General features: G+C 37.0%; 5 protein-coding genes across 12 annotated transcripts; 1 reads left to right on the top strand and 4 right to left on the bottom strand.

Moving 5' to 3' along the window:
* Positions 1-4: 4 nt before the first annotated feature.
* LOC130948654 (putative disease resistance protein At3g14460) lies at positions 5-5,825 on the bottom strand. Its single transcript, XM_057877494.1, has 6 exons — positions 2,028-5,825; positions 1,749-1,831; positions 1,352-1,459; positions 1,173-1,235; positions 965-1,074; positions 5-330 (listed from the first exon to the last, which is right to left on the bottom strand). Exons 1-2 carry the CDS (start codon positions 5,650-5,652, stop codon positions 1,803-1,805), a joined length of 3,654 nt encoding a protein of 1,217 aa, XP_057733477.1. The 5' UTR covers positions 5,653-5,825; the 3' UTR covers positions 5-330; positions 965-1,074; positions 1,173-1,235; positions 1,352-1,459; positions 1,749-1,802.
* A 110-nt stretch (positions 5,826-5,935) lies between these two features.
* On the bottom strand, positions 5,936-15,239 carry LOC130948655 (putative disease resistance protein At3g14460). Of its 2 annotated transcripts, XM_057877496.1 has the most exons (14): positions 14,805-15,239; positions 11,496-14,723; positions 11,147-11,219; positions 10,847-10,921; positions 10,670-10,770; positions 9,662-10,188; positions 9,319-9,511; positions 8,985-9,135; positions 8,577-8,858; positions 8,341-8,497; positions 8,175-8,249; positions 7,969-8,076; positions 7,819-7,892; positions 5,936-7,526 (listed from the first exon to the last, which is right to left on the bottom strand). In XM_057877496.1, exons 1-3 carry the CDS (start codon positions 15,109-15,111, stop codon positions 11,206-11,208), a joined length of 3,549 nt encoding a protein of 1,182 aa, XP_057733479.1. In that variant the 5' UTR covers positions 15,112-15,239; the 3' UTR covers positions 5,936-7,526; positions 7,819-7,892; positions 7,969-8,076; positions 8,175-8,249; positions 8,341-8,497; positions 8,577-8,858; positions 8,985-9,135; positions 9,319-9,511; positions 9,662-10,188; positions 10,670-10,770; positions 10,847-10,921; positions 11,147-11,205. The 2 variants fall into 2 exon arrangements, with proteins under 2 accessions (XP_057733479.1, XP_057733478.1); XM_057877495.1 differs by having other exon boundaries at positions 11,496-15,239.
* LOC130948892 (isocitrate dehydrogenase [NAD] catalytic subunit 5, mitochondrial-like) lies at positions 7,319-9,784 on the bottom strand. The gene is made up of 7 exons (XM_057877760.1): positions 9,772-9,784; positions 9,424-9,511; positions 8,577-8,661; positions 8,175-8,249; positions 7,995-8,076; positions 7,819-7,892; positions 7,319-7,510 (listed from the first exon to the last, which is right to left on the bottom strand). The coding sequence occupies exons 1-7, from the start codon at positions 9,782-9,784 to the stop codon at positions 7,319-7,321; spliced, it is 609 nt and encodes a 202-aa protein (XP_057733743.1).
* A 1,035-nt stretch (positions 15,240-16,274) lies between the features above and the next one.
* LOC130948334 (pentatricopeptide repeat-containing protein At5g19020, mitochondrial-like) lies at positions 16,275-18,919 on the top strand. The gene has a single exon (XM_057877057.1). It carries the CDS (start codon positions 16,581-16,583, stop codon positions 18,807-18,809), a length of 2,229 nt encoding a protein of 742 aa, XP_057733040.1. The 5' UTR covers positions 16,275-16,580; the 3' UTR covers positions 18,810-18,919.
* A 2,322-nt stretch (positions 18,920-21,241) lies between these two features.
* On the bottom strand, positions 21,242-26,994 carry LOC130947612 (3-isopropylmalate dehydrogenase, chloroplastic-like). 7 transcript variants are annotated; one of them, XM_057876317.1, is made up of 8 exons: positions 26,517-26,595; positions 23,134-24,895; positions 22,427-22,675; positions 22,186-22,347; positions 22,019-22,095; positions 21,812-21,920; positions 21,663-21,735; positions 21,242-21,400 (listed from the first exon to the last, which is right to left on the bottom strand). In XM_057876317.1, the coding sequence occupies exons 1-2, from the start codon at positions 26,589-26,591 to the stop codon at positions 23,144-23,146; spliced, it is 1,827 nt and encodes a 608-aa protein (XP_057732300.1). In that variant the 5' UTR covers positions 26,592-26,595; the 3' UTR covers positions 21,242-21,400; positions 21,663-21,735; positions 21,812-21,920; positions 22,019-22,095; positions 22,186-22,347; positions 22,427-22,675; positions 23,134-23,143. The 7 variants fall into 7 exon arrangements, with proteins under 7 accessions (XP_057732300.1, XP_057732305.1, XP_057732303.1 ...); XM_057876322.1 differs by lacking the exon at positions 23,134-24,895 and having other exon boundaries at positions 26,517-26,674; XM_057876320.1 differs by lacking the exon at positions 21,242-21,400 and having other exon boundaries at positions 23,134-23,808; positions 26,517-26,994.
* Between the last annotated feature and the right edge of the window lie 408 nt (positions 26,995-27,402).

Raw genomic sequence — 27,402 nt, 5'->3', positions numbered from 1 at the left:
CGGATATCATCTTTGCCTTTTATTCATGCAGACCCCATGACCTCTTACATATCCCAAAATCACTTGAATGGTTCAAGATTTACGTGGAAGAAGGAAAGCTCTTCCTCCTTGAGGATTCAAGAAGTTTTCCTTCTTTTGTCTGTGTTCACCTGGCAAAGGACTTTTATTGATGAAAAAGCCACAGATTAAAGAAGCAGGTGATGTTGTGTAACCAAGCATTGAATAGCTACCAGTTTTTCTGTGTCACACAACCTAGCAGTTCCCATCATAGGTTCAACAGTTTCAGGAAAGGAATCATACTGCTTTCAGTGTCTCTGGAAGGCTGAATACCTATACAGGAAACCAAAATTTTAAATTGTCAAGTTCACTATAAGAAGCATGATGAGAGTGTATCATAATTCTGGAAGAATACAGAAACAAAAATGCTATCGTACACTAAAATCAGTCACTAATGTATTTGTGTATAAATACATGTGTGGTTTAATTTATTTTCATTGTGTATTTGTATTCCAACATATATTTTATACTGATAGCTGACTTTGGTAGCTGATTTTAGTATACACGTAGCATAGTCGATGAATACAGAAAATAGAACATTTGTTTTATGAAAAAGGAAAACATTAACCTATGGAGGTAGCACTGTGTTTATATAATATATTTGATGAATTTAATTTTTGCTAAACTGGTTACATATATCTGATGTCTTTCAGTAAGCACAACCAAGATGTAATGGCCAACACACAAACAAGATTCTTGAAACCACGCCTTTCTCGAAGTCAATATACATCAAACAAGCCTTTTACAACAACCGTTATCATATCTACGAAACAACTTGTATTTTCTTGCAATTTTAGACTCTACATTTAAAACAAAGACAACTAGAATTAATTTGAGACAAGGAACAAATACAAGGAATGATAGAAATTTTAAATAATGCATAGAATGGGCACAAAAAACTATGTACCGTATGTAACCTTGATTATTTGTTTTCTTTGCAGCAGAAGCAAATTCTTTAATTAACATAGTGGTGGTTCTAGAGATTCATTGGTAAAGCAAGTTGCTCCATTCATAAACCTGGACAAAGCAGGGTAGGATTATACAGTCAATAAAAATGTACACAGACAGTGCAAGAGGCGGCAGCAATTTGCAAGACATGGACAATGCAAACTTACCTTAGTGCACCCCAATTCTCACCTTGCCTCAGCCATGTATTAATGTTGGCTCTTCAATCTTCCCTATAATTAATAAAAATCAACATTACATTTCTTTTTGCATTCACAAACTATACAACACCTTATGACTATATCAGAGATTGTAGATAATGACATACAGAAGTGTTTGGGATACTAACATTCAGTTTTTGCATAACCACACACCCCATCCAATGACAAGAGTCAGATGAGCAACACATAATAGAATTCCATGAGCGCAAATCTGGAAGACCCAATGCATGAGTATGCTGAAAACATAGAACCTTGTCAACAAATAAAATCTAGGCTTAGACCAGCACTTTACAAGGGATTAAGATAAATGAAAAATATACTTTCATAAATATCTCAAATAGATAAATAGATTGGAACACCTTCAAATCTAAGACTTGTCTCTTAAGTGCCCAAGATGACAGAATTAAGAGAAAAATTAAAACTCATATTCGATCGCACAAGTAGGCCTTTTTCTTCCTAATTGACTAATGGAATGACTTTCCCCAACTAAAGCAAAATAGTCTATTTCATGAAGTATCCACGTACCTGTATGCCGCTGCTTACTGCTCTCATGGCATGTGAAATGGTGTAAAATCAGAATCAATAGTAATAGTAATCATTATCATGGACTGCAATAGACCATACAAATACTGTAAGCAATAAAGAAGCGATCATGAAAAAGTTTACTTTGTAAGCATTTAATTTGTCATATGAACTTTTTATTTAAAAAGTACTAAAATTTTTGTGTGAAACGGTCAGCCATAGTTACTAAGAATGAAAACAGAGAGCACTGCATTTAGGGTAGATCAGAGCAAGAACACTTACCGAAATTAATCTGTAGATCTTCCATCTCTTGCAGCTTACGCCTTAAAGGACTTTCTCTCCCTATGTAGATTTTTTCTATGGAGGCAAGCACATGTTCTTCTGTGATATTCTCAAGCTTTTCACTGCAGCTAATTACTAAATGTTGTAGGGAGGTAAGATGGCGAAGCCCCTTGCAGTCAAGTGTCTCCAGATCTGGAAAGCACCGGAGTCTTAGAGACTCGAGAGAAGCAGGAAGGAGGCCTTCACTTGGGAATGACTTAACTTCATTCCAATTCTCAAGGAGAAGATAGGTAAGGCCTTCACTCTGCAAACCATTTGATGTTATCCAACTCGCCAGTTTCTCGCAGCTACAGACCTCAAGTTTTTTTAAACTCGGCGGGAGGAACTTCCCAGCAAAACAATCGATTTCTGAGCAATCGTTGATCTTTAGCTCCTCTAGGTGGGGCGCAACCAACCCTAGCACCGGCAAGGATACTAAACTACGGCAGTTTGAGATCCATACATAACGAAGACTTGGAAGAGCCTGTGGCGCCTCAACATATTCCATGTTTAGGCAATCACGGATTGTGAGTTCCTGGAGATTTGGAAGGGCCCCCAATGAAAACGACGTCAGTGAATGACACCACTGTATAGATATCTCCGTTAGTGACTTGTGTTGCAGTTGCTCTGAAAATGTTAATTTTGAACAGTCCTGGATTTGCAGATATTGTAATGAAGCGGGCACACAGTCTGCTGAAACTGACAAGGCTGACTCACAGTCTCTCATATCCAGATATTGGACACGTGGCGATTGGATGTGGGACAGGCACTCCAATGCGGACTTCGCCAGCTGGGTTTTCGAAATCACTACCTTGTGCGGTCCCGTACTCACCCTTGATTTTGAAAAACGGTTACGTACGTTAAGCTGGTGAAGCTTGGGGGCCCTCGGCAGCGAACATGCAAGCTCTTCACAATCAGCAATGGTAAGTTCCTCCAGAGCCGGAAGGTGAGCAGGCAGATCTCCTCTTAACACCGGACAGTTTCTTATTTCAAGGACTCTAAGCTCAGGAAAACCATCAAACTCATCAGGAATATGCCACTCCCGCCAACCACACATATCATTTATTGTCAGAGTTTCAAGAGATTTGAATGGTGTATCCGGCTGTGAGGATGCATTGTTTTTGTTGTAGATCTCAAAATCAATTTTCTCCACTCCATCAAGTTTATAAACCTCCAGATGCTGTAAAGAGGGTAACTGTCCCAGTGAAGGAAACTCAGAACAATTCATACAACAAATTAGACTCAATTTGGTCATATTGGAGTAGCCAGAAAGGCCTAACCAATCTGGAAATTTTTCACCCCGGTAACCATGAATTGATAACTCTTTCAAGTTTTGATGAGGTTGTAACTTGTCAAGTATATCTCTTTCAGTTTGAACATCATCAATGTCACCATCTCGAGGCCAATACAATTCTAAAGTGTTGATGTGCTTCTTGTTACCCATCTTTGCCTCCAAAGCTTCACCACTATTCTTGACGTTCTGCAATTTGGAAATGCAAAAGGAGCCATGAAGATTGTCCAGTGTTCCCAATTCAGCTACCCCATTCTCTTCATGCTTGCCGACAATATAATCACTTAAGAACTGTAGATGCTTTAACTTGCTCATTCCCTTTGGCATCTCTTTCAAACGACAAGCACCTCGAATATCAAGGTGGCGCAGGTTCACAAGATCTTGCATGCGGCTGGGAAGCATCTCTAGCTCATAACAGTTCCTCAACAACAAAGTTTGGAGATTGTATAATTCACATGTTGACTCGGACAATGCCACAATAGGTGACTTAGAAAGATTCAAATAACGCAAATGAATCAGTTCACCTATTGAATCAGGCATTGACTTTATAGTTAATGACAAAACTCTCAATTGTTGTCGTAAAAGCCTAGGATGCCCTTCAATATCACGTGACTCAAAATAGGGAAGCACAGAAAAATATAAAAATGTTCTGGTGCATACTGCTCCATTATAGCCCTCTCGAAATAATTTGATGCTATCCTCATATTTTGCAGCACATGACAAATGACGGGTTTTATTGTCCATCATGTATGGACTGCCAAATTCTTTGAATTTGAAAAAAAAATTTCCAGCAAAAAATGTTGCTAAATCATGCATGAGGTCATGCATTACAAATAACTTTTTATTAGTATTGGAGGGTTGAAAAAATGACCTTGCAACTAACTCATCAAAATATGCACAACCAATATTTTCTAGTGTACTGTTTTTCTTTGGTCGTAAAAGATCTTCACCCATCCATAACAAAATTAATTGGCTTTTGTCAAATTGATAATCCTCGGGATATAATGAGCAATAAACAAAACACCGCTTTAAATGTTTAGGGAGGTAATGATAACTAACTCTTAATGCGGGAACAATCTTACTATTATCTTCTGCGAGTTCCCAAATCTCACTTTCAAGTATATTCTCCCAATCTCCTTTATTATCCTTATTACGCAATAAACCCCCAAGTGTCTTCACAGCCAAAGGTAACCCCTTACATTTTTCAACAATTTTTCTACCAATTGGTTCCAGAGTTGCATATTGTTTAAGATGAGTAGAAATAGATGAATGCTTCAAAAACACCGACCAACAATCCTCCTTCGACAATAAACTCAGTCGATAATGTAGATTATTAGCAGCAAACGCAGAAGCAACATTTTCACTACGGGTTGTTAGGAGAATCTTACTTTTATTATTCCCATAATGAAAAGGTTTCAGAAAATCCTCCCACATGTCTTGTCGATCATGCCAGACATCATCTAAAACAACTAAGAATGTCTTTTCTGTCAACTTTTCCTTCAACTTAGTCTGAAGTAAATCAAAATTATCCATGGTACAGGGAGAAGAATCTATTGCCCCTATTACTGTCTTTGTAACATTAACAGGGTCAGAATTTTCAGCAACACACACCCATGCTCTAGTGTCAAATTTTTCAACGACTTTGGCATCATTGTAAACCAGTTGAGCCAAAGTAGTTTTTCCTATTCCGCCCATTCCCACGATGGGGATCACAGTCACACGTGATCCAGCATCGCAGGTATCATCTAACAGCAATTTGATTATGTTCTCCTTGTCTTCGTCCCGACCAAATATGTCAGAACTTACAACAAGAGATGTTGATGGGATTCTCCATGATGTGTCCAACTTGGCACTCTCTTTCTCTTTCAGACCAAGCTTACCTTTTCGTCCTACAACAGACTCTAGTGTGCCTACTATTTTTTCGATGACATTGACACCACTATCTTCAATACATGAATCAACAGCGCGAGACCAGAAGGAAGAGTTACCTGGATCCCTTGGATTGGCAGTAGCAGCTTTAGTGGAGAGTTCATCAAGCAAGTCATCAGCCACATACAGAGCATCTTGGAGATCAACAAGCCACTTCTTCACTCTCTTGTCACTAAATTGCTTCAGCTCAGCATCATCAAGCACAGGTTCAACATCAGACAGAGTTTCCTCCAAACTTCCAAGCAACTCCAGGGCAGATTCGTTTCCTTCGAGGACGGAGTCATCTTTAAGTATTGAAGACAGCTTCTCTGAAATAGCATCAACAAAAGAAGACAGATAAGCTCCACCTTCAAGTTTTGCAGCCATGATCGGAAAAATCAAGTGCAGCAGATGATGAAGAAAGAACGAAAGGTGTTGAGGGAAGTAGTAGTAGCTAAGATCAATGTAGTGTATTAAGATCTGAGTTTTCTCAAGCAAATGAATCTCAAGTGTTTGTTGTTTGCAATGCACTAACAATGTTCTTTGATTGATGTTATATATTTGTACAGTACTGAAACATTATACAATAATTAATTAATAACGTGATAAGCATACTGGTGGATACCTCAATAATAGGTATTAAAAACTAATTAATATAAAGACTTTTTTTATTAGCTGAATGGCAGCCAGCTGTTAGAACTTAGAATTGTGTTTACACCGTTTAATCTTTTAAACACTTCCTCGAATGGTGTTTCATGATAAATTAAAACCACTTGCAGATAGAATAATAATTTAAAATTTCAATAAATTATGACACCATGCTCCACATGCAAGAATTTAAAATCCTTCCAAAACAATGCAAGGCTAATAAGTAATAACTTAGCTTTTGTTTTGTCCGTTGATAATGATGATATTGATAAATATAATGAGAATCTAGTAGGACGCTTTTTATTTTTCTTCTACATGATGATGACACTTTCAATCCTACTACTACTGCTAGTTTGGCTACTGGCTACCTCTTTGTATCTCTCAAGGGTTAGAACTACTTACATTATACATACTTGACTATATTATATTATATAAGTTAGTGATTCAATAATACCCTTCTAACGTTTGTATTCATACTTGAGTACTAAAATGAACTTTTATCAAAATCATGTTTAGCAATGTTGAATGGTAGAAAGTTTGTTTATCTTTTTAGCACAAATTGGTAATCCATGAAACCCAAAAGAAAAGTAGTGTAAATTGTATCCTTGTTTACCTTATTCATGTCACAAAAACCTAATATTACAATCTTTTTTAACATTAAAAATATCGAAATTTTCAGCAACACAAATCCATGATTTATAGTCAAATTTCCTCCTTGTAAATTTGCTGAGATTCTGAGACCAGAACTTACCTTGATCCGAGTGGAAGTTTTAGGGTATTTAGATTTATTTTTAAAAGGAGAAAGATAATAAGAAATGTTGCAAAAAACTAAAAGATATTGACTTAAACACTTAGGCTTTGTTTGATTGGAGAGAAATAGAGAAGAGAGAAGATAAATTGAAAATTTTTCTTTATAAATTACACATCAATACTTGCAACTTCTTTTTCCTCTCCTCTGTTTCCCTTCTACTTCACTCCAAATAAACAAAGTCTTAGTATTTCGGTCTTTCTCACCATTATATTGGTGGTTATGCAAATACAGGTTAAAATAATGAGATAAATAAGAGGGAGAAAAAGGCAAAACAAATATAAAAACAAACTAATGGTACTTCATTTACTTAACTATGTTATTGACAAAGAATACTAAAATGGACTAAGGAGGGTTATCAGAGAAAGTACATTTTAGAGACTCCAACCCTCTGTACCTCTCAAGTCCATACCACTGCATAGGCACCCAATATTTTAAGGCTTGCCCACGCCATGTGGTTATAAGGTCACTCCCTTAGATGGGTTTTCCCATTATGATGAGGTAATCCTACTCCTCGAAAAAAGTTGGGAAAAAATAAATAGGAAATTAACAGAAAACAAAATTAGCAGCAATTCCTTGCCTACTCAAGAGCATAATTTAGAGATGATCAATAATTGTATTGGTGAACTCAGTTGTCTTTGCTTTGCCTCCAAGATCGGCAGTTTGGTACTTCCCTTCTGCAATTGTGTTGAGGATGGCGTTTTGAATTTGGTCGGCTTTGTCATGGAGATTCAAATGGCGCAACATTGAAACACCACTCAGCAGTAAAGCAGTTGGATTTGCCAAATTCTACACAAGCACAAGTCTGGCAAAATACAGGTAAGCAACAGAAATATAACCCAAATTGAAAAAAGGTTGCAAGTTTCCAAGGTTAGAACTTGTTTGCGACCACTATGGCAGAAGTAAATTGATAACAATTACTATTAACAAATTTTTCTTTTTAAAAGAAGACAGAGAACACTAAATTAGTTTTATGAAATTGCAGAGGGCAAACTGATATTAAGCACTATCATGAAACAAGCATCCAAATAAATCTCATATTCTGTAATAAGTTAATAACAGATAATATAAGGTTGAGAAAGAACTTTGCAGCTTACCTTTTCAGCAATATCAGGTGCTGAACCATGTACAGCCTTGGCTAGTGCAATACCTCCCTCACCCGATGTTGCAGCTGAAACATGTATGAAATGATGTCAGATGATAAGAATGTAGCTTCTAGAATTTGTTGACCAGAGTGCAAAATTTACCTTGGTGTCAAACCCAAACCCCCAACCATGCCAGCAGAGGTCACTAATAACTTCACCATAAAGGTTTGGCATCACTAATACATCAAAAAGAGCAGGATTCCTCACAAGCTGTAGATTATAAAAATGAATGAGAGTAATTCCATTTTCAACACTCAAAATGAATTTCCAAATACAGTTTCCCCCTAAATCCAAGTTCACAAATATACCATCATGCAGCAATTGTCAATGACAACTTCCTCATACTTTATCTTAGGATACTTCCCCGCAACCTCACAACAGCACTAAAACAAATTTCAAAATAAAAGGTTATTATTAGGATTCACAAATCAAATATGATCGATATTTATAGATAATTTGAATGTAATGATAGACCTTGAGGAAAAGACCATCAGTCTTCTGTATAATGTTGGCCTAGTGAATAGCAGATACCCTCTCTCTTCCATGTTCTTTGGCATAGTGAAAAGCACTCAGCGACCCTTAAACTTGCGTGGCGTATAATGATTTGAGACTTCCTACTACACCTCTCAACCTATAACACAATAATACTGAAAGATATATTAATCAGAACTTGGTTGATAGTATTTAACATTAACTGTTGTAAAGCTTACCTGATGTTCAGCCCCACTGTACTCCTGTATTTCCGCATATGTGATGAGATTTACATTATCATGCCGAGTTTTGTAGCCAGGAAGGCTATATCAGGGACAAACATTTGCATACAAATTAAGTTCTTTCCTTTGGGTAAGGTTCAAGGAACGATGGCCTTTAGCAATGGGGGTGGCCATTGGCCCTTTCATGCCAACCGATTTTGCCGAACTGATTTCAAACTTTCCCATGTCACAAAACTGTGTTCTATGGTCAATTTCAGTCCCTACATAGTGCTCTCCCCCCTTCATTTATATATTCCATTTTCAAAAATTATTATTATTATTTCAATCATGAATTTATACATGTTTTTTATAATTAAATGGTTAATAGTTTTCTAATATGTGTTATTTAACGAATGATAAGCTTACAAGGATGTGATTCTTAGAAAGCCATCAAAAGAGCTGCACTCTACACCTTGTCATTTGTATGCAAGGGGGCACATGGATCTCCTTGCCAGTTTCTATTGTCCACCCTACAAGCCCTCTTGATGTTTGTGATTGCATCCACTGGTTAAATATGCTTACAAGATGGAAAGAACAAGCTAAATTTCGACAAAATAACAAGTGTTTATTCATATTGATAACACTAGTTCCAATGGATATAATTGGAATATATAAAGCAAAGCATACAAATTTATACCGTAAATAAATAATGAGTAAAGAGAGAGAAAAAAATCCTATCACTAAAAGACTTATCATTTACCTTGAAAACTGACATCAGGTTTCTTAACTACTTCCATGGGTACAGGAATACAAGGAAGAATCAATTTTAGCATTCTCTCGGAGCATATATATGTATAGCAAAAACCTTTCCCGGGGATCATCTCTGACATAATATATATATGACCAGTAATAAGTACACAGTAAGCTGGTCCCAGGAATAATTACAACCTCACCTACAATAACAAAGAACAAATTCAGAAGCTAAACAGCATCACCAAAAAGACCAACTAGACATATCACAAAAAATGGAAAGGAAAATTAATGTACCATATATATGTACATTTAAAAAAAAAGCCATAGTACATAATAGTATTTTTACTCACTTAGCTTGATGATCATAATCAATGACCAGCACCAGGGCTTGGGATCTCTTCATGTTTTCTGTAGAAATCATAATCATCAGCTGGTGGAGATTCTTAGCTACTTGGAGTACCATAATCTTCCATCTCTATAGCCTTATGTAATATTGAGGATAATAATAATAATAATGCTTCTTTCCAATTAACATGGCATGCAATGCCACCATCTGAATTACAACCCTCTTCAAAATTATCATGATAATGATGAATTTAATCCTTCTTGCATGTTCTTCTCTTTGCTTATCCAAAGCACTCTGCTCATAGGTGCAACCAAGCATTGAATTGCTACCAGTTTTTCCTTGATTATCATTGATGAAAGCCACATATTAAAGTAGGTGATGTTCTAGTCTGAGACATTTTATCTAAGGTGCAACCAAGCGTTGAATTGCTACCAGTTTTTCCGCATCACACAGGCTGCTAGTCCCCATCATAGATTCAACAGTTTCAGGGAAGAAATCACACTACTTTCAGGATCTCTGAGAACCCAATACCTATACAGGAAATCAAAGTTTTTACTTGTCAAGTTTACGATAAGAAGCATCATGAGATAGTCCCATAGTTCTGGCAGAATATAGAAAATAGAACATTGATTTTATGAAAAATAAAAACATCAACCTATGGAGCTAGCACTGTGTTTATATACATATATTTGATGAATTTAGTTTTTGCCAATTTGGATACTAACATCTGATGTCTTTCAATAAGCACAACCAAGATATAATAATGGCCAACACACAAACAAGATGCTTGAAACCGCTCCTTTCTCGAAGTCAATATAAATCAAGGAAGCCTTTTACAACAACCATTAGTTTATTATTGAATGTTTGCATTATCATATCTATGAAAGGACTTGCATTTTCTTGCAATCTTAGACTCTACACTAAAAACAGAGACAAGGAACAAGTACGAGGAATGATAGAAATTTTCAGTAATGAATAACATCGGCAGAAAAAACTTTAAACGGTATGTAACCTTGATTATTTGCTTTCTTTGCGGCAGAAGCAAATGCTTCACTTGACATAATAGGTGATTCTAGAGATTCATTGGTGTAGCAAGTTGCTCCATTCATAAACCTAAACAAAGCAAAGTACCGTCAATAAAAAAATACATGCAAGAGGTAGTTGCAAGACGTAGACAATGCAAACTTACTTCAGTGCACCCCAATTCTCACATTGCCTCAGCCATGAATTTATGTTGACTCTTCAATCTTCCATAAGGGCAAAGCTGGAAGGCCCAATGCAAGATAAACAAAACATATACTTTCATAAATATTATAAATAGATTGGAGCATCTTCAAAATCTACCACTTATTTTTTAAGTGCCCAAGATGACAGAAATAAAACAAAGTTAAAATTAAAATTCGATGGCATAAGAAAAGTAAGTCTTTTCTTGCTAATTAGAATGACTTTTCACAAATAAAGCAAAATATTTCAGGAAGTATGTGTCTACCTGTATGCGGCCACTCTCATTGCACATTAGATGGTACAAAATCAGAATCAACAGTAGCATTAACAGTTATCCACTGCATTAAACCATGCAAATACCGTAAGCAACAAGGAAGCGATAAAAAAAGGTTTGCTTTTTTGTTCTTTTTTAAGGATCTAAGTTGTTATCCTTAAAAAATTGGAAAATTTTAGAGTGTAAAGGGTAGCCATATTACAGAGAAATGGTTAAGAATGAAAAGATAATAAACATTATGCTGGTGTATTAACAACGGAATGAAAACGGTTGATGCAAACAATTAGCATTGTAATTGGAGATCACTGAGTTCAGGGAAGGTCAGAGCAAAAAAACTTACCTTTAACGAATTGAATATGTGGGTCTTCCATCTCTTCCAACTTATGCCTCAAAGGACATTTTTCCCCTAAGTAGATATTTTCTATGGAGGCAAGCAAATGTTCTTCTGTGATATTCTCAAGCTTTCTACAGTTACGAATTGCTAAATTTTTTAGGGAGGTAAGATGGTGAAGCCCCTTGCAGTCAAGCGTCTCCAGATTTGAGAATGTAGACAATTTTAGACACACAAGAGAAGCAGGAAGTGAACCCGCTCCTGGGAACGACTTAACTTCATTCCATTCATCAAGGATTAGACGTGTAAGGCCTTGACTCTGCAAACCGTTTGATGTTATCCACCTCTCTAGTTTCTGGCACTTAACGACTTCAAGAGTTTTCAGACTCGGCGGGAGGCACTCCCCAGCAAAACAATCAATTTCTGGGCAATTGCGTATATACAGCTCCTGTAGGTGGGGAGCAGCCAACGCTAGAGCCGGTAGGAATACAAAACCAGGACAGTCTGAGATCCATATATGAGAGAGACTTGGAAGAGTCTGTGGCATCTCAACATATTCCATGTTTTTGCATCCCCGGATTGCGAGTTTCTTGAGATTTGGAAGGGCCCCCAATGGAAACAACGTCAGTGAATCACAATCGTACACATCTATCTCCGTGAGTGACTTGTGGTGCAGTTGCTCTGAGAATGTTAATTTTGGACAATCAAAGATGACAAGATCTTGTAACGAAGCAGGCACATAATCTGCTGAAATTGATATGACTGAATAACAGTGACTGATAAACAGATGTTGGACGCGTGGCGGTTGGATGTGGGGCAGCCACTCCAATACGGACTTCGCCAGCTGGGTTCCTGTGATGTCTACATTGTGCATGGTCGCATCCGTAACAAAACCAGAATTCAGCACATGTAATTCGTGAAGCTTGGGAGCCCTTGGCAACGAACATGCAAGCTCTTCACATCCAACAATGATAAGTTCCTCCAGAGCGGGAAGGTGAGCAGGCAGATCTCCTCTTAACACAGGACAGCTTCTTATTTCAAGAATTCTAAGCTCAGGAAAACCATCAAACTCATCAGGAAAATGCCACTCCCGCCAACGATACATATACTCAATTTTCAGAGTTTCAAGAGATTTGAAGGGTGTCTTCTCCTGAAATGATGCATTGTTTTTGTTGTAGAACTCAGAGTCAATTTTCTCCAACCCATCAAGTTTAGAAATCTCCAGATGCTGTAAAGAGGGTAACTGTCCCAGTGAAGGAAGCTCACAACAATTTATACAACTATCCAGACTCAATTTGGTCATATTGGAGTAGCAAGAAAGGCCTAACCAATCTGGGAATCTTTCACCCGGATAACCCTTAATTGATAACTCTTTCAAGTTTTGATGAGGTTGTAACTTGTCAAGAATATCTCTTTCGGTTTCAACGTCATCATTGTCACCATTTGGAAGCCATTTCAATTTTAAAGTGTTGATGTGCTTCTTGTTACCCATCTTTGCCTCCAAAGCTTCACCACTATTCTTCACGTTCTCCAAGTTGGAAATGCAAAATGAGCCATGAAGGTTGTCCAGTGGTCCCAATTCTCTTATCCCATTCTCTTCGTGCTTGCCGACAATATAATCAGTTAAGAAATTTAGATGCTTTAACTTGCTCATTTTCTTTGGCATCTCTTCTAGATCAGAAGAACCTCGAATATCAAGGTGCCGCAGGTTCACAAGCTCTTGCATGCGGCTTGGAAGCATCTTAAGCATATGACAATTCCTCAACTTCAAAGTTTGGAGATTGTACAATTTAAAGATTGACTCAGGCAATGTCATAGAATATATGTAAGAGAGATTCAAATAACGCAAATGAATCAGTTCACCTATTGAATCAGGTAATGACTCTGGAGAAATATTTTTGAATGACAAAACTCTTAAACATCCCAAATGTTGTAGAAAGCTTTGAAAATTAACTGAATCACAATAGGCAAGCAAAGAAAAATCTAAAAATGTTCTCATGTGTATTGCTTCAGCCTCTCGAATTAATTCGATGCTATCAACAAATGCTCTAGTATTTGATAAATGACGAGTTTTGCTACCTATCATGTGTTGATTGCCAAATTCTGTGAGTTTGAAATAGAATTTCCCAGCAAAAAGTGTTGCTAAATCATGCATGAGATCATGCATTACAAATAACTTTCCATTAGTATTGGAAGGTTGGAAAAAAGACCTCGCAACTAATTCATCAAAATATGCACAACCAGTCATTTCTAATGTGTTAGCTTTCTTTGGTCGTAAAAGATCTTCGGCCATCCATAACAAAATTAATTCTTCTTTGTCAAATTCATAATCCTTGGGATATAATGAACAATAAACAAAACACCGCTTCAAATGTGAAGGGAGATAATAATAACTAACTCTTAATGCAGGAACAATCTTACAGTCATATTCCGAGAGTTCCCAAATTTCACATTCAAGTGTATTCTCCCAATCCACTTCATTATACTTATTGCGCAATAAACCCCCAAGTGTCTTTACGGCCAAAGGTAACCCCTTACATTTTTCAACAATTTTTCGACCAATTGGTTCTAGAGTTGCATATTGTTTAGAACTAGTAGAAATAGATGAATGCTTCAAAAACATTGACCAACAATCTTCCTCCGACAATAAACTTAGTCGATGATATAGATTGTTAGCTGCGAACACAGAAGCAACATATTCACTGCGGGTTGTTAAGAGAATCTTACTTCCATTTTTCCCAAACCAAAAAGGTTTTAGAAAATCCTCCCATATGTCTCGTCGATCATCCCAGACATCATCTAAAACAATTAAAAATGTCTTTCCTGTCAACTTTTCCATCAAAACAGTCTGAAGTAAATCAAAATTATCCATGGTACAGGGAGAAGAATCTATTGCCCCTATTATTGTCCTTGTAACATTAATAGGGTCAGCATTTTCAGCAACACACACCCATGCTCTAGTGTCAAATTTTCCAACGACTTTGGCATCATTGTAAACCAGTTGAGCCAAAGTAGTTTTTCCTATTCCGCCCATTCCCACGATAGGGATCACAGTCACACGAGATTCAGCATCGCAGGTATCATCTAACAGCAATTTGATTATCTTCTCCTTTTCTTCATCACGACCAAATACGTCAGAACTTACAACAAGGGATGTGGATGGAATTCTCCATGATGAGAAGTCCACCTTGGCACTCTCTCTTAGACGAAGTTTACCTTTTCGTCCTACAACAGACTCTAGTTTGCCAACTATTTTTTCAATGACACCACTATCTTCAATAATTGAATCAACAGAGGGAGACCAGTCATAAGAGTTACCTGGATCCCTTGGAGTGGCAGTGGCAGCTTCGGTGGAGAGTTCATCAAGCAAGTCATCAGCCATATAGAGAGCATCTTGGAGATCAACAAGCCACTTCTTCACTCTTTCATCACTGAACTGCTTCAGCTCAGCATCGTCAAGCACAGGTCCAACATCACACAGGCAATCGTCCAACCTTCCAAGCAACTCCAGGTCAGAGTCATTTCCTTCACGGACAAAGTCATCTTCAAGTATTGAAGACAACTTCTTTGAAACAGCATCAATAAAAGAAGAGAGATAAGCTCCACCTTCAAGTTTTGCAGCCATGACTGAAAATCAAGTGCAGCAGATGATGAGGAAAGAATGAAAGGGTTGAGGAATTTGTTGGTGGATGGATATAATGTATTCAGATCTCTGGGTTTTCTCAAGGACAAGGAATCTCACGTGTTTGCCGTTTGCAGTGGACTAACCATGTTCGTGGCTTAGTATTATATACTTGTATAGTGCTGAAACATGCATAATAATTAAATTGAATCCACTTGCACATAAAATATTAATTTAATAAATAATAAAACATACAACGTTCCTTGACTTGAATGATTTGGGACACCTTGGCTCCAGCCTTCACAAACAATAATTTAAAATCCTTCCAAAACTAAGCCATAAATTAAAAGATATTGACTTAGTCTTCCTCACAATTAATTTGATTAGTGGGTGCTGAGATGTTTTGACAGATCTCATAATAATAAAGAATAATTCTATTATACTATATTGGTGGTTGTGCCGGTTAAAATAATGGGAGCAATTATAGGGAGAAAAAAGCAACAAAGTGTAGAAACATAGATGGTTCTCTTGATTGATTTTGTGCTGTACACAGAGAGTAACGTTTTTGATTAATTAAGCTAAACTTCTATTTCAACTGTCCTCCTTTCACTATGAATTATAATAAGTAGTATATGAATTACACAGCATACAAGACTTAGAAGTTAACATACGAATTACACGGCATACAACTGTCCTCCTACAAGCTTTGCATTTGTACTTTAAAGAAAATCACAAAAGCTATTGGCTCATTATCTATTCCAGTAAAAACAATAATCTTTCTTTGCCTTTTTGCCTTGCCAATAACTAACAATCCACCTATTTCCAACAACAGAAACTTGAAAGTTTGTTTTCCCATTTGGTGTATCATGATTTGGATCAAGTATATACATAGTCAAACATATGGTTGTAGAGTTAAAAACAAATATCATACACATTATTTTAGGGCAACTCCCAACAGTGGCATGATTGTATTGATGGAATTCCTCTAAAAATAACTTAAATTAAGCAAATAACAGGCAGAGTCAAGAAAGACGAATGAATGAAACATGCGTATGCTACTTTATTTATTTAACTGTATTATTGACAAAGAATAGTAAAATAGAATAAAGAGGGTTATCAATCAAAAGCATTTTACAAGTGTAAAAAAAGACTCCAACCCTCTCAAGGCCATAACACTGCATAGGCAGTGAATATTTTAAGGCTTGCCCATGCCTTGTAGTTATAAGGTCACACCCTTAGATGAGTTTTTCCATTATGCTGAGGTAATCCTATCCTACTCCTCACAAAAAGCCAGGTATAACTAAATAGGAGATTAATAGAAAACAAAATTAGCCGCAATTCCTTGCCTACTCAAGAGAAGAATTTAGAGATGATCAATAATCGCATTGGAGAACTCGGTTGTCTTTGCTTTGCCTCCAAGATCAGCAGTTGGGTACCTCCCTTCTGCAATTGTGTTGAGGATGGCATTTTGAATGTGGTCCGCTTTGTCATGGATATTCAAATGCCGTAACATTGAAACACCAATCATCGGTAAAGCAGTTGGATTTGCCAAATTCTACACAAGTATTGCAGAGGAAGATCCAATTTTGAGTTTAATGTTTCACCTCCTGTGGGTCTTCAATTCTAAGAATCTCAGACTAAAATTCTTCCCTCAAACACTTAAATGGGTTTCCACTTCAGCCACCAAAGCCCCTCCTTCAGAAGACCCACAACACTGCGTTCGTATTTTCTTCAATGCAAGACAAAACCACAACCACTACGAATGCGAGCTTGCACTTGTTTCCGCTCTCAAGTGTTGTTCCTCATTCTCCGCCGCTCCGATGGGCCGCCAGTTCCATTCCTTGGTCGTCAAACTCGGATTCCATTCCAACACCTTCATTCGTAACAGCTTGATCAGCATGTACTCTAAATGCGGCTCCTTGTTCGATGCCCAGTTGCTCTTTAAGGCTTGTCCTACGTTGGACCATGTTTCTTGTAATATCATGGTGTCTGGGTACATGAGAGCTAGCCAAATTGGCTATGCCCGCCAACTGTTTGACGTAATGCCTGGTAAAGGTTTTGTATCCTATACCACCATGATAATGGGTCTTGTTAAAAATGGTTGCTTTGGGGATGCCCTTGAAGTTTTTAAGGACATGATGGATCATAGTGTGGTCCCTAATGAGGTCACTTTGGTGAATGTTGTGTCTGCTTGCTTACATTTTGGTGAGATATGGAACTGCCGGATGGTTCACGCATTGATTATTAAGTTGGTTGTTGAGGGGCAGGTAGTTGTCTCGACTAATTTGATGCATGCTTATTGTGGTTGTTTGGGTTTAGGGGAAGCGAGGAGGCTGTTTGATGAGATGCCTGAGCCTAATTTGGTGTCCTGGAATGTGATTTTGAATGGGTATTCAAAGGCGGGGCATCTTGAGATGACCAAGGAGTTGTTTGAGAGGATTCTTGATAAGGATGTTGTTTCTTGGGGGACGATGATCGATTGTTGCATCCAAACAACTTGTTTGCATGAAGCTTTGGTGATGTATCGTGCAATGCTTCAAAATGAAATAGGGCCTAATGAAGTCATGGTTGTGAATTTGGTTTCAGCATGTGGTCGTGAGACAGCAGTCAGCGAAGGTCGGCAATTGCATGGAACAGTTGTTAAAAAAGGATTTGACTGTTACAATTTCATACAGACTACGATCATCTATTTTTATTCATCTTGTGGGATGATGGACCTTGCCAATTTACAATTTGAAGTGGGTGTAAAGGATCACCTAAAATCATGGAATGCTCTTATTGCTGGATTCATAAAAAATAAAATGATGGAGCAGGCAAGGCAAATCTTTGAAGAGTTGCCCGAAAGAGACGCATTTTCGTGGAGTACAATGATTGCTGGCTATGCACAAACTGAACAACCAAGAATGGCTCTTGATCTCTTCCACAAAATGATAGCTAGTGGGGTCAAACCAAATGAAGTTACCATGGTGGGTGTATTTTCCGCAATTGCCACTCTAGGTGCATTGAATGAAGGAAGATGGGCCCATGAGTACACTACTAGTGAATGCATTCCTTTGAATGACAATTTATGTGCAGCCATGATTGATATGTATGCAAAATGCGGGAGCATCAACACCGCCTTACAATTTTTCAATCAGATTCGAGACATTGTGTCTTCCGTGTCTGCATGGAATGCAATTATATGTGGATTAGCATCACACGGACATGCAAGTATGTGCCTAGAGGTTTTCTCTGATTTGCATAGATATGGTATTAAGCCCAATCCAATTACATTTATAGGAATCCTTAGTGCTTGTTGTCATGCTGGGCTAGTGGATCATGGGCAGAGAATATTTCGAAGCATGAAGAGTGTATATAATGTTGAACCAGATATCAAGCATTATGGCTGTATGGTTGATCTTCTCGGAAGAGCTGGGTTATTAGAAGAAGCTGAAGAACTAATAAGGAGCATGCCAATAAAGGCTGACGTCGTAATATGGGGAACTTTATTAGCAGCATGCAGAACTCACGGAAATGTAGATATTGGAGAGAGGGCTGGACAGAGCTTAGCCGGGGTGGCACCATCTCATGGTGGAGGTAAAGTTCTCCTATCAAACATATATGCAGATGCAGGAAGGTGGGAAGATGTATCATTGGTAAGAAGAGTATTGTGGAGTCAGAGAATGGAAAGAATGCCTGGGTTCAGTGGTGTTGTAAGATAGTTAAAGAAGTTTCATACACATTGTTTTTGCTAATTTATCCAATGAATATGCTGAACTTTTCAGTAGGTTTTCCTTTTAGAAATCATCACTGAGCCGTTTTTATATATTGTCTAGAGCTTCTTAACAATTTTGATTCAAGTATATATTTATATATGAGCTTCAAAATAATATTTTCTTTTCCTTCAAGTTTATTGCAAATTTATTTTGTAATTTGTAAATTTGGAACCTAGAAAGAGTTTAAGGGGAATTAGGAATAGTAGATTACTTTTTTTTTTCCCCCGCTGTTGGAAGTTAAAACATGATAAGATTGCTGATACAAACCAAGGTGGACCAACTTCTTACAAGATGTTGTGTATAGAAATGCTTTTAACGATGAAGGTTTAGGTATAGTTCTCTCTGAATCCACTTCCACATAAAATATTAATTTAACAAATAATAAAACATACAACGTTCCTCGACTTGAATGATTTGGGACACCTTGGCTCCAGCCTTCACAAACAATAATTTAAAATCCTTCCAAAACTAAGCCATAAATTAAAAGATATTGACTTAGTCTTCCTCACACTGAGATGTTTTGACAGATCTCATAATAATAAAGAATAATTCTATTATACAATATTGGTGGTTGTGCAAATACCGGTTAAAATAATGGGAGCAATTATAGGGAGAAAAAGGCAACAAAGTGTAGAAACATAGATGGTTTCTCTTGATTGATTTTGTGCTGTACACAGAGAGTAATGTTTTATATATTTTAGGGTAAAATGTCACATATTGTTTTTGATTAATTAAGCTAAACTTCTATTTCAACTGTCCTCCTTTCACTATGAATTATAATAAGTAGTATATGAATTACACGGCATACAAGACTTAGAAGTTAATATATGAATTACACAGTTAGAAGTTAATATATGCCTAGAGGCTACAAGCTTTGCATTGGTAGTTAGTTTAAAAAGGTACCTGAAAAAGATTTTGCTGCCCTCAAACTTGATTTAGAGGCGCTGCCAAGTGCAGAGAGGGAAGTAACTAGTGCAGTAAAATGTGGAACAGAACGTGTAGAAAATAAGCTAAAATACTTTGTGAGACAGATGATATGAAACTGAATAGCCTCATTCATTGGTGCAAAACCCAAATCTATGTGAATCTGATCCTTGTGACAAACAGGCAAAGGATAAAAGCAAGGAAAACAATGCAGATATTTATAAGCTAGAATCTGTTGATGCAATTTTTGTGCTACTAGTAGATCTTGCAGCAGTTAACATCACTTACATTAAAAAGAGAAAGCAAAATGGTAGAACAAACAATACTGCAAAAGACCATACATGATTGATGCTGTGACTTGTGACCGAGGTAAAGGAATGTTTAGCTACGGTTACAAATTTGGCTCGAATAAATTAATAGTTGCAGAACCGTGATCATGAATTTGGCTACAGAAAGCAGCCCCTTGGCATGCTGTTACAGAAAGCAGCCCCTTGGCGTGCCTCATGCATATTTGTATCTTGAAGTTTTTGGGTTCAAAGAACAACTTTATTCTCTCTTTTTTAGTTGGTTCTTGGTTCCAATACAAATATACAATGTTGTTTTAATTGATAAAGAGAACATATATTATCCTGATTCTTAATACAATTTAATCAGCAAGATTAATTTTAATATAAAAAAGAATAACAAAGAGGACAAATCCCACTATCAAGATAGAGAAAAGAGGACCATATCCAAATGTTGCTAACGAATAATTTTCCCAATTATAAACTTAGTGTAAAAATGATCAAACTTTTATCATTAATTAAAAAAGGGAAAAAGAGCTATTGTCTCATTGTTCCAGCAAAAACAATCATCTTCCTTCACCTTTTTGCCTTGCAAATAACTAGTGATCCACGTACTTCCAACAACAGAAACTCGGGAGTTTGTTTTCCCATTTGGTTTATCATGATTTGGATCAAGTATATACATAGTCAAACATATGGTTTTGGAGATAAAAACAAAAATCATACAGGCAGAGTCATGATTGTATTGATGGGAATTCCTCCAACAATAACTTAAATTAAGCAAATAACAGGCAGAGTCAAGAAAGACGAATGAATGAAACATGCGTATGGTACTTCATTTATTTAACTGTATTATTGACAAAGAATTGTAAAATAGAATAAAGAGGGTTATCAATCAAAAGCATTTTACAAGTGTAAAAGACTCCAACCCTCTCAAGGCCATAACACTGCATGGGCAGTGAATATTTTAAGGCTTGCCCATGCATTGTGGTTGTAAGGTCACACCATTATATGAGTTTTCCCATTATGCTGACTGCTGAGGTAATCCTACTCCTCGAAAAAAGCCCAGGAAAAATAAATAGGAAATTAACAGAAAACAAAATTAGCAGCAATTCCTTGCCTACTCAAGAGCATAATTTAGAGATGATCAATAATTGCATTGGTGAATTCGGTTGTCCTTGCTTTGCCTCCAAGATCAGCAGTTCGGTACTTCCCTTCTGCAATTGTGTTGAGGATGGCATTTTGAATTTGGTCCACTTTGTCATGGAGATTCAAATGGCGCAATATCGAAACACAACTCAGCAGTAAAGCAGTTGGATTTGCCAAATTCTACACAAGCACAAAGTTTCATAGGTTAGAACATGTTTGTGACCAATACCAGAGAAGTAAATTGACAACAATTACTATTCACAATTTTGTTTTTCAAAGAAAGAGAAGATCAAATTAGTTTTATGAAATCAGAGAGGGCATACTGATCTTGAGCACCTTCATGAAACATGCATTCAAATCCCATATTCTGTAATAAGTTGAAGATAAGGTGAACCGATCGATAACAGATAATATAAGGTTGAGAAAGAACTTTGCAGCTTACCTTTCCAGCAATATCAGGTGCTGAACCATGTACAGCCTCAGCTAATGCAATACCTCCCTCACCAATCTTGCAGCTGAAACATGTATGAAATGATGTCAGATGATAAGATTGTAACTTCTAGAATTTGTCGACCAAATTGCAAAATTTACCTTGCTGTCAAACCCAAACCCCCAACTAAGCCAGCACAAAGGTCACTAATAATGTTACCATAAAGGTTTGACACCACTAGACAGCAAAAAGAGCAGGATTTTTCACAAGCTGTAGATTATAAAAATGAATGAGAGTAATTCCATTTTCAATACTCAAAATGAATTTCCAAATACAATTGCACCCTAAATCCAAGTTCACAAATATACCATCATGCAGCAATTGTCGATGACAACTTCCTCATATTTTATCTCAGGGTACTTTTCTCTGCAACCTCACGACTGCCCTAAAACAAATTTCAAAATAGAAGGTTACTATTAGATTCACAAATAAAATAAGATAGATATCTATAGGTAATTGGATGGTAATGATAGACCTTGAGGAAAAGACCTTCAGTCTTCTGCATAATGTTGGCCTTGTGAATAGCAGATACCCTCTCTCTTCCATGTTCTTTGGTATAGTGAAAAGCATACTCAGCCACCCGTAAATTTGCTTGGCGTGTAATGATTTTGAGACTTTCTACCACACCTCTCACAACCTGTTACACAATAATACTGAAAGATATAATATCAGAACTTCTTTTGATAGTATCTAATATCAACTGTTGTAAAGCTTACCTGATATTCAGGCCCACTATACTCTCCTGTGTTTTTGCAGCTAGGAAGGCTATAGCAGGGACGAAAATTTGCATACAGTGAATGATGCCCTTTACCAATGGCGGTGGCCATTGGCCCTTTTAAGCCAACCCGGATTTGTCGAACTGATTCCAAACTTTCCCATGTCAGAAAGCTCTGTGTTCTAGGGTCAATTTCAGTCCCTACATAGTGCTCTTCCCACTCTATGGGCACATCAGCTGCTTTGAATATCTAATCATTGCCATGGTAAGAATTCAGAGTTACAACTAATTCAAAGAAACTATTCAATTCCCTAAGAATATACTAACAAGTAGATGTAATAAGAACCATATATAGCAAGATATTGAAGCTGGAAGATGAGCACGCAGATAAATTAAGATATATTAAAAATATACTTTCATAAATATTATTAATAGGTTGAAACACTTTCAAAATCTACAACTTATCTCTTAAGTGTTCAAGATGACAGAATTATAAAAGAAAATCTTTAAAATTACAATTCAATGGCATAAGAAAAGTAAGCCTTTTTTCTTGCTAATTGAAATGACTTTCACAAATAAAGCAAAATAATCTATTCAATGAACATCGTGTTGGTGTATTAACAAGGGAATGAAAATGGTTGATCCAAAGAATTAGCATTGTAATTAGAGAGCACTGAGTTTAGGGAACATCAGAGCAAAATCACTTACCTGTAACGAATTAAACCATGGGTCTTCCATCTCTTCTAGCTAGCTTCCACCTCAAAGGACAATCTTCCCCTATGTAGATATGTTCTATGGAGGGAAGCAAATGCTCTTCTGTGATATTCTCAAGCTTTTCACAATCTGTAATTGCTAAACTTTTGAGGGAGGTAAGATGGTGAAGCCCCTTGCAGTCAAGCGTCTCCAGATTTGGAAAGTTTGACAATTTTAGAGCCTGAAGAGAAGCAGGAAGGCAACCCTCTCTTGGGAACGATTTTACATCAAAGCATGGACCAAGCCAAAGATGGGTAAGGCCTTCACTCTGCAAACCCTTTGATGTTATCCAACTTGCTAGTTTTTGGCACTTAGTGACTTCAAGTGTTTTCAAACTTGGCGGGAGGAACTCCTCAGCAAAGCAATTGATTTCTGGGCAATCACATATATGCAGCTCCTCTAGCTGGGGAACAGTCAACGTTAGTGCCGGCAAGGATACTAAACTGGGACACTCTGAGATGCTTAAATATTGGAGACTTGGAAGAGCCTGTGGCACCACAACACATTCCATGCTTTGGCATTTACTGATCATGAGTTTCTTGAGATTTGGAAAGTCCCCCAATGGAAGCAACTTCAGTGAATCACAAGCCTCTACATATAACTCCCTTAGAGACTTGTGTTGCAGTTGATCTAAGAATGTTAATTTTGAACAGTCAGATATTCTCAGATATTGTAATGAAGAGGGCAAATAATCTGCTGAAATTGATATCGCTGACCGACAGTCCTTGATTTCCAGACATTGGACACTTGAGGGTTGAATGTGGGGCAGGTACTCCAATACAGACTGCGCCAGCTGGGTTTCTGAAATTACTACCTTCTGCGGTTCACCATTATTCGTAAAAACCGGAGAACTCTCTAGATATAATTGCTGAAGCTTGGGAGCTCTCGGCAGCGAACATGCAAGCTCTGAACATCTATCAATTGTAAATTCCTCCAGAGCCGGAAGGTGAGCAGGCAGATCTCCACTTAACACAGGACAGTTTCTTATTTCAAGGATTCTAAGCTGAGGAAAACCATCAAACTCATCAGGAAAATGCCACTCCCGCCAACAATACATATACTCAATCTTCAGAGTTTCGAGAGATTTGAAGGGTGTCTCCTGCTGAAATGATCCGTTATTTTTGTTGTAAAACTCCAAACCAATCTTGTCCAACCGATCAAGATCAGAAAACTCCAAATGCTGTAAAGAGGGTAACTGTCCCAGTGAAGGAAGCTCACAACAATTCATACAACAATCCAGACTCAATTTGGTCATATTGGAGTAGCAAGAAAAGCCTAACCAATCTGGGAATCTTTCACCCGGATAACCCTTAATTGATAACTTATTCAAGTTTTCATGAGGTTGCAACTTGTCAAGTATATCTCTTTCGATTCCAATATCATCAATGTCACCATCTGGAACCCATTTCAGTTTTAAAGTGTTGATGTGCATTTTGTTACCCATCTTTGCCTTCAAAGCTTCACCACTATTCTTGACATTCTCCAAGTTGGAAATGCAAAATGAGCCATGAAGATTGTCCAATGTTCCCAATTCTCGCATCCCATTCTCTTCTTGCTCGCTGACGATATAATCACTTAAGAAGTTTAGATGCTTTAACTTGCTCATTCCCTTTGGCATCTCTTTCAGACGAGAAGCCCCTCGAATATCAAGGTGGCAAAGGTTCACAAGATCTTGCATGCAGCTCGGAAGCATCTTTAGCCTTAAACATTTTCTCAACTTCAAAGTTTGGAGATTGCATAATTTACATATTGACTCAGACAATGTCTCGATAAGTGTGAAAGATAAATTCAAATAACGCAAATAAATCAATTCACCTACTGAATCAGGTAATGATTTTAGAAAAATGTATTTAAATGACAAAACTCTTAAACACTCCGATTGTTGTCCCAAGAGCCAAAACTCGCTTTCCATAGTAATTGATGCTTGAAAGCGAAACAAAGGAAAATTTAAAAATGTTCTCATGTGTGTTGTTCCATTAAAGTCCTCTTGAAATAACTTGAAGTTATCCTCATATGTTGTGGTATATGACAAATGTCGAATTTTGCTATCTATCATGTGCCGATTGCCAAATTCTTTGAGATTGAAATAGAATTTTCCAGCAAAAAACTTTGCTAGATCATGCATGAGATCATGCATTACAAATAACTTTCCACTAGTACTAGAAGGTTGAAAGAATGATCTTGCAACTAATTCATCAAAATATGCACAACCAATTTTTTCTAATGTGTTGTTCTCCTTTGGTTGTAAAAGATTTTCAGCAATCCATAGCAAAATTAATTCGTCTTTGTTAAATTCATAATCCTCAGGATATAATGAGCAATAAACAAAACACCGCTTCAAATAGGAAGGAAGATAGTGATAACTAACTCTTAATGCAGGAATAATCTTACTGTCATCTTCCGAGAGTTCCCACATTTCACTTTCAAGTATATTTTCCCAATCTCCTTTATTGAACTTATTACGCAATAAACCCCCAAGTGTCTTCACAGCCAAAGGTAACCCCTTACATTTTTCAACAATTTTTCTACCAATTTGTTCTAGAGTTGCATATTGTTTAGAATTAGTAGAAATAGATGAATGCTTCAAAAACATCGACCAACAATCTTCAATCAACAATAAACTTAGTCGATAATGTAAATTACTAGCCGTGAACACAGAAGCAACATTTTCATTACGGGTTGTTAGAAGAATCTTACTTCCATTATCCCAAAACGAAAAGGTTTTAAAAAATCCTCCCACATGTCTCGTCGATCATGCCAGACATCATCTAAGACAACTAAGAATGTCTTTCCTGTCAACTTTTCTTTCAAATTAGTCTGAAGTGAATCAAAATTATCCGTTTCCTTCAAATTATTCTGAAGTGAATTAAACTTGTCCATGTTACCCGGACAAGAATCTATTGCCCCTATTATTGTCTTTGTAACATTAACAGGGTCAGGATTTTCAGCAACACACACCCATGCTCTAGTGTCAAATTTTCCCACGACTTTGGCATCACTGTAAACCAGTTGAACTAAAGTAGTTTTGCCTATTCCGCCCATACCCACGATGGGGATCACAGTCAAAGGTGACTCAACATCGCAGGTATCATCTAACAGCAATTTGATTATGTTCTCCTTGTCTTCGTCCCGACCAAATATGTCAGAACTTACAACAAGAGATGTGGATGGAATTCTCCATGACGAGATGTCCATCTTGGCACTCTCCTTCGGAAGAAGACGAAGATAACCTTTTCGTCTTACCACAGACTCTAGTGTAGCAACTGTTTTTTCGATGACATTGATGGCACTATCTTCAATACATGAATCAACATAGTGAGACCAGGGAGAAGAGTTACCTGGATCTCTTTGAGTGGCAGTGGCGGCTTTAGTGGAGAGTTCATCCAGCAAGTCATCAGCCTTATACAAAGCATCTTGGAGATCAACGAGCCACTTCTTCACTTTCTTGTCACTGAACTGCTTCAGCTCAGCATCATCAAGTACTGATCCAACATCATATAGACTTCTCTCCAACCTTCCAAGCAACTCCAGCGCAGAGTCGTTTTCTTCGAGAACAAAGTCATCATCTTCAAGTATTGGAGATAGCTTCTCCAAAACAGCATCAACAAAAGAAGAGAGATAAGCCCCACCTTCAAGTTTTGCAGCCATGATTGAAAAATCAAGTGCAGCAGATGATGAGAAAAGAATGAAAGGGGTCGAGGGAAGTTGTTGTAGCTAGATCAATGTAATGTATTCAGATCACTGGGTTTTCTCAAGCACAAGGATTAAGGAAGCTCAAGTGTTTGCGATTCGCAGTGCACTAACAATGCTGTTTGCTTAGAGTATGTATTTTTTTTTTTTAGTTTAGATTTTAAACTCCAATTCCACTATGTATTAAAAAACAAATAAAAAAACTTGAGAAAAAATGTATTTGCTAAATGGCAGCCAGCCAGCTGTTATAGATATAATATTAGTATTAAGTACTGTACGAATATATATTTTTTTTCCTAAAAAATTGTCTTCACAACGTTTAATTTTTTTAACACTTCCTCGAGCAGTGTTTCATGGTAAATTAAAACCACCTGCAGATAACTATTTTGAAAATTTTACAATTATTTAGGAATTGTTTTAATTTTTTTAATTTTCTGAGGTTTATTTTGCATTTTATTCTAAGAACTGATTTGTCTAGAATGTACATGTGAACACTTAACAAATACGTATATAAATATTGTCTAATAAAAATAA

The sequence above is a fragment of the Arachis stenosperma genome, chromosome 9 (assembly GCF_014773155.1).
Source record: "Arachis stenosperma cultivar V10309 chromosome 9, arast.V10309.gnm1.PFL2, whole genome shotgun sequence".
Classification (NCBI taxonomy): domain Eukaryota; kingdom Viridiplantae; phylum Streptophyta; class Magnoliopsida; order Fabales; family Fabaceae; genus Arachis; species Arachis stenosperma.
The sequence above is the reverse complement of the archived record's forward strand: the minus strand, read 5'-3'. Positions and strand labels throughout refer to the sequence as shown.